Here is a 6,343-nt window from a genome sequence, read left to right on the forward strand (position 1 = left end):
ATGTCTTTTTCTGAAATCTATGGTGGCAGAAAGCAACGGGCTGCAAATGAAAAAAAAACCCACCTGGAAATTAAGAAAACATCATCAATTTGACAACACACGCGCTGCAAATTCTCACAGCACAAGCAGGGCTACAGAACCGTATGGAAGCCTGTTTCCGCCATAGTTGAGAAAAGAAATCGATTCTGTAAGTCATAATAATGAGAAACACGCTACAAATACTCACAACACAAACAAAGAAACGGCTTTCCTTAAACATTTCCAATGCGGTCTGTGCATTTGCAGCACGTTTCTGTTTTTGTTTGTTTTGTGTTTGCAGTGCGTTTCTTTGTGTTGTGAGTATTTGCAGCCTGTGTTGTCAAATCGATGAAGATGTTTCTTACTTCGCAGGGGTTTTTAATTAGCATCTTTTTTTTTTTTTTTTAGTAGGCTACATCTCTATGCACGAGAAAAGGACAGATCCATTTGCAATATTCATAACTACGAGATGAAAAGGCTTATGTGCCTGAATAATTTAAGGATAATTGTATTAATTGCAATTATTTGGGACTTGATTAATGACGTCACTTGAACCGGAAGGCTACGGCTGCAATTTTTCATTATTCCACGAGATTGCACCAGAGCCTAAATAAATAAACACTTGATTGCACATTTAAGTAGAGTTATTTTCGTAATAATCTCGTTTAAGAATATGACTCACAACGGTAACATTTGTCATTGCGAGACAGACAAATGAAACGAACATCCAAAGAAACCGTGTCAATTATTCTTTCGAGTAGAATGGATGTTGTTGCCACACTGCCTACGAGAAACATGCAGTGACATGCTCTGGATACACACGACAGCAGTTAAATTGTGGGAGAGAGACTGATGTGCAGGTAGACCTTTGCCCCACTGGTTTTTGTTGACGCCTTTTAAAACTCCTCCCCTTTCACTCACGGAGAAGAGCAAGTGAGTTTAGTTCTGAGTGGTTTAGCATGGCCGCAGTGCTCAGGAGCGCCGAAGTTCAACTAATACTTAGAACTTGAGTGTAAATGCAGTAAGCGGCTGGATATATAGTTAATAGTAGGCTGTTACCATTTAAAGGAGCTCTGATAGCTCCTCCAGTATTTTCCCTATGAGTCGAGTCTGGATTTACCTGTTCCCTGCGCTATGTGCGCTTGTTTTGCCAGGTGAGTTTCCTACTTCCTGTATCCACCTTTGATTTCGAAATGAATATAAAATCTTTGGTTAACTTATTTTCTATTACATATTTAATTGAATGAGTCATTATTTGTGGTGTTAGGAAGATTGTTTTCCTGCTACGTTTGGCAATTTGAGACCACTGTGGCCACATTATAGCTACTTTCGGTAGTCTCAGAGTTACGTAAATCTTCAACAAGCTAGTATGGTTTAATCACGACTCAATTTTTATTGGTTTTCTGTGGAGTTTATCAGATTTGCACTGTGGTGCCGTTCATAAAATCAGATTATACAAGATTAGATTGATCCTCAGGGGGTTAATGCAGGCATTACAGCAGCTTGAAGTGGATAGCAGGTGTAGTAAGAAAGATTAACGATATAGGTAGATAAAACTAGGTAGAAACAATTTGAATGAATGGAATGTATTTTTAATGAAAATAAAATCTAAAATGAAATACACACAATATACTACTCTCAATGTATTAATAAATAGCCTATAGGTAGGCCTACTACTGCAGTGAGTAGAGAGTGACCTGAAACAGATTTAATGGGTGGAACGGCTGCAGTCTCAGTTTAAGCAGAGTTAAACACACTGATCTCAGCAGGACCTGTGAAAGCTTTACCTTAATGCTTAATAATAAGTTCAGGGTATTTAGTGCAGAACACCTCAGTGCAGCAATAGTTCCATGTGACTGAATGATGCTGTATGTGCTGCTGATTCATTATTGCCAACATGTATTACTGTAAAAATGGTTCAGATTGTTGTGACTAATTGTTAGCTGGAAGGACTGGAGATCCACTAACTGTTTAAAAAGTTGAAAACCTCACAAGATTGCACCGAATATTTTTATACCCATTCAGTTGTGTGTAAGGGTTGGGATTTAACATGATTGTCGAAATGTGGCATGTACACTAGACGATGTAAATATTTAGATGCAGTTTTTGTCATCTGTGTTTTTTAAATTTCTATATACAGTGTTAATAAAAGAAAATGGCTTAATGGTTATGTGACTTTCATGTGAGTGGTTTTGCTTCGTAACATCTGATTGAACTGTTCTGATGACTGACTGTAAATTAGATGAGGTCTGATAAGAGCGTTATGACATGAATGTGTCCACGACAAGTATCTATATATCTGTCATGAACTTTGAGATCACATTATGGTTCTCTCTTTCAATGTTTGGTTGAAGGCCACCGAGAATGTACATTTTAGTGCCGAGTTTAGGGTGAGAGAATATAAATGTTGTTGGAATGACCTGTTTGTGTCACTTCTTAGTAACGTGTTAATCCATGGTTACCAGGTGTACATCAGGTGGAGGGAATTGAGGTGCTTACGTCCTCAGAGTTGGAGGCAGTTAATGGGACAGATGTACGGCTCAAATGTACATTTAAATCTACCCATCCACTCTCTGAAGAAAGTGTCTCTGTATCCTGGAGCTTCCGACCACTCGGAAAGACGTCTGAAGAATCGGTGAGACCGAATGGGTGTTGTTGAGTTAATGTATCTGAAAGTCTTTATTTACTGGGTGAAATGAGGCTTGGTTCAGGAAATGCACTCTTAAAACACTGTTCAAAATCTTCAATACAATGTTCCTTCTGCCCCCTTTCTCTCTCTTATTCCTTTCTTTCACTTTTTTTTTAAAAACCACAATTCCAACCTCATTTCAGTGGGTCATAGTCATTCCTTTCGGTTTAACTTTGAACTATTCACTCTCTTTTTCTACTCGGTCAGATTTTTCTTTACCACGGACATGCATATCCCCCGCAAGATGGCAAATTTAAGGATCATGCTGTATGGTCTGGTAATGTAATGAAGGGGGACGCATCCATCACGCTGCAGAATGTGCAGTCCAGCTTTAATGGTACCTACAGCTGCCAAGTCCGAAATACGCCCGACTTCCAGGGCTTTGCAGGCGAGATCAGCCTCAGAGTTGTTCAAAAAGGTAAGAGCAGATGCTGTGACACCTGTTTGAAAAATCATTTACTCACCCTTCTAAACCCGTATGGCAGTGGAGGATATTGTGTTCTTTCTTTGATCCCAGCAGCTGAAGGACAGAAGTATCTAATAAACTGGGCTAGAATAGCAGACAGTCTTCTCTGAGAGTGTTATGGTACAGACAACAAGAGTGTAAGATAAACAAATGAGAGTGATATTCTGGCCATTCTCTGATAAAGGTTCACATCCTGTTATTTGGACAGATTTTCTCACCCTTTATTTCGGATTAAAGTAGGGGTGTGCACAAATAGAGGAATATTCCATCTGTAATTATTATTCGAAAAATAAAAACCCTATTCTAATTTATTTCGTGTTGCTTTGCTGGCAGAGTGGTAGTAAATACAAGGAATCCATGATAAATCCGAAGCACGCAAACTAGCGACGTCACTTGCAGACTTTTTTTTATTTTGTCCTATTATTTATTATTTTTTTAACAGTTGCCAGGTCGTGAAGACAAGAAAAAAAGAAACTAAATTACAATGTCACTTGCAATCGCCACTTGCACTCTCCGCTACCTGCGACGTCACTTGCAATTGACACAAATCGTGTGTGTTGCCAATGGAGACAAGAAGCTGTGGTGCTTAAACGATTAAAACTAAATTAGTACCATAACATACAGGGTCCTGCAAAGTCTCACGTTAAGCGTTTTCCTCCTCTAGGAACAATATAAACACTTGCATAAGTGTGTAATATACATATATATGTGTGTATGTATAACACAGTAAACTTGAGTGTATGTACTGTAATTGGCACGGTCTGCTTTGAATGCTTTTGTTCTTTATATATACTGTATATGTATATGTGTAAATGTATATATATGTATATAGTTTACATACGTTTTCAACTGAAAGAAAACCTTGAGATATAATGTAACATTGTTGTAGAATAAACATTATAGAATAAACATTCAATAAGGCAGTCAAGCATTAAGTATACTTTCTCTTTTCTTCTTATAGTTTCATTCTCTGAAATTGGAATACTGGCAATAGCTGTGGGTGGATCCATTGGTGTCGTTCTCCTGATCCTCATCATTTATATTGTTGTGCGGGTGTTCCGGAGACGGGACAATGACATGGATGTTGAGATGGAGGACCACAAATCAAAGGATCAGGTGCTGTGAGAGAGGATGCCTGACTCAGGGTTTTAGTGCGTCTGTGCTATTAGTTTTCTGTCTGGACTAACCCATTTTAACTAGTGATGCATAACCTATTTTGCCACAGGATTTTCTAATTACTGGTATATGAAATAACTCTAGATAGTATCTAGATGGCAAATTGATCTATAGAAGCTTGCTTGCTTCTACTGATAATTTTACCAAGATACGTTTTTAGTTATCATAACCTATTTTTTATTTTTTTATCTATGAAAGCTTAAGGTGAGGTAAATTTTTATACATAAAGTGAGATCATCTATCCTTTGTATTCTTAAAGGGGTCATATAATGTTGCTAAAAAGAACATTATTTGGTGTAATGAAATGTTTATGCGGTTTAAAGTTAAAAAAACACTATTTTCCACATACTGTACATTATTGTTTCTCTATGCCCCGCCTTTCTGAAACGCATCGATTTTTACAAAGCTCATTGGCCTGAAATGTGAGGTGTGCTCTGATTGGCCAGCTATCCAGTGCGTTGTGATTGGCTGAATACCTCAAGCTTGTGACGGAAATGTTACGCCCCCACCATACTGTGATGATGCCCTGTCCAGCCGGAGCGATGATTCAAAAACATTAAAACCCATTATAAACGAGGCATTTGTTGCATCCAGTGGGGACATAATTACGGATTATAATGATTTATACTGTCTTTTTACATGTTGCGTTGCATCGTGCCACGTAAACATAAAACCCTGTCTACATTTGTGATCGGAGAAATGACAAACAACAAGTGCTACACTACACTGCTCAAAACTCGCGTTTGAATCGTCAGTGGCACATCCTTTAAATATAAAAAACGTACTTGCAGTCTGTGAGTCAGAACAGCCGGCATTGTAGTCTACTCTACCAGGATCAGGAAACAGTCCTCCATAAAATGTACTGCACACATCTGAATATTTAGGTTGAAGTGTTCTGGAACAGTGTTGTAAATACAACTTAACCTCTGATTTCTAGTCGTGTCCTCTTTTGGAAGACCAAGTAGTTTCGCTTTCACAACAAAACAAATGGCGGGCTAGAGTGAGCAGAGGCGGCGGGCTTGAGAACGCCTTGACTCCGCTTCGTCCACGGGGAAAGCCAATCCGGTGATCCACAGCGTGAAGTTGATGTATTCCCTCAGCGACCAGCACGGATCAGCTCCAGGCATGACGGCAGCAACAAAACTACAGCGAGAATTAAAGTTACGCCTTTTTTCTTTCCGTGAACATTTGGGCGGTGTTATGCAACTCTTCCCACATCGTGACGTAGACATGTGGGGGCGTGTTAGAACGAGCCGTTTTAGGTAGGTGTGGTTGACTCTTAAATTTTATAAAGAATATCTCTTTGGATTTGAGACTTTAGTCTTTGCAACTTTACAGATCTTCTTTATGTACCAAGAGCTTTTAACACTTCAAAGAGAAAGGAAAAATTGAAATCGCATCATATGACCCCTTTAAAAAGATATGAGATACCAAGTTTTTATGTGTATCTAAACTCTGACTTCATCGACTGTTGTTGCCAATAAGTATGATTGAGAATTTTTGTCATTTTCCATTCTGTGTTTGTCTGTTGTACTGCTCTATGGCAGTTTGTACAGTCACATGTGTATATGATCTGCATATATGCATATGTGCTGTTGTGCACGTGTATGTCTGCATCTGTGTTTGGGTGTGTTTCTGTACGTTCATTAAATGTGGTTCACAAACCTGTGCAGCAAAAAAAAAAACTATCCTTTTTAAAAGAGCAATATAATTTCTAAAACCAGTAACAACTTTTGTAAATGTGTATATATATATAATATGGATGGATCAAAGATAAACTGCATGAAAAAAATAAATAAAACAAATGTAGTACTTTGACCTTTATTGTTATTTGTACTGCCCATCTCATTGCATCAACCTCAAATCTTCAGTGTTCTGGGATTGTTTGTTCATCAATGCTGCCGATCAGGATTTTGCGATTTAGAAAATATCTTTCAAGTGAGTAAATTCATCCTTTAATCCTACTTTGAAATGAAATACTGTAAATGTCTCTC

The 6,343-nt window shown here is 38.2% G+C and overlaps 1 protein-coding gene across 1 annotated transcript; it reads left to right on the plus strand.

Annotated features, from left to right (window-relative positions):
• The first annotated feature begins 934 nt into the window (after window positions 1–934).
• On the plus strand, window positions 935–4,645 carry mpzl2b (myelin protein zero-like 2b). Its single transcript, XM_016286884.1, has 4 exons — window positions 935–1,172; window positions 2,484–2,653; window positions 2,915–3,125; window positions 4,135–4,645. Exons 1-4 carry the CDS (start codon window positions 1,118–1,120, stop codon window positions 4,296–4,298), a joined length of 600 nt encoding a protein of 199 aa, XP_016142370.1. The 5' UTR covers window positions 935–1,117; the 3' UTR covers window positions 4,299–4,645.
• The last annotated feature ends 1,698 nt before the right edge of the window (window positions 4,646–6,343 follow it).

Source organism: Sinocyclocheilus grahami, unplaced genomic scaffold (genome assembly GCF_001515645.1).
Source record: "Sinocyclocheilus grahami isolate Dianchi unplaced genomic scaffold, SAMN03320097.WGS_v1.1 scaffold215.1, whole genome shotgun sequence".
In the NCBI taxonomy this organism is placed as follows: domain Eukaryota; kingdom Metazoa; phylum Chordata; class Actinopteri; order Cypriniformes; family Cyprinidae; genus Sinocyclocheilus; species Sinocyclocheilus grahami.

Coding starts and splice junctions, on each gene's coding strand:
- mpzl2b (XM_016286884.1), top strand. CDS start 1,118: ATGAGTCGAGTCTGGATTTACCTGTTCCCTGCGCTATGTGCGCTTGTT. Junction 2,654..2,914: donor GAAAGACGTCTGAAGAATCG/GTGAGACCGAAT, acceptor CTACTCGGTCAG/ATTTTTCTTTACCACGGACA. Junction 3,126..4,134: donor CCTCAGAGTTGTTCAAAAAG/GTAAGAGCAGAT, acceptor TTCTTCTTATAG/TTTCATTCTCTGAAATTGGA.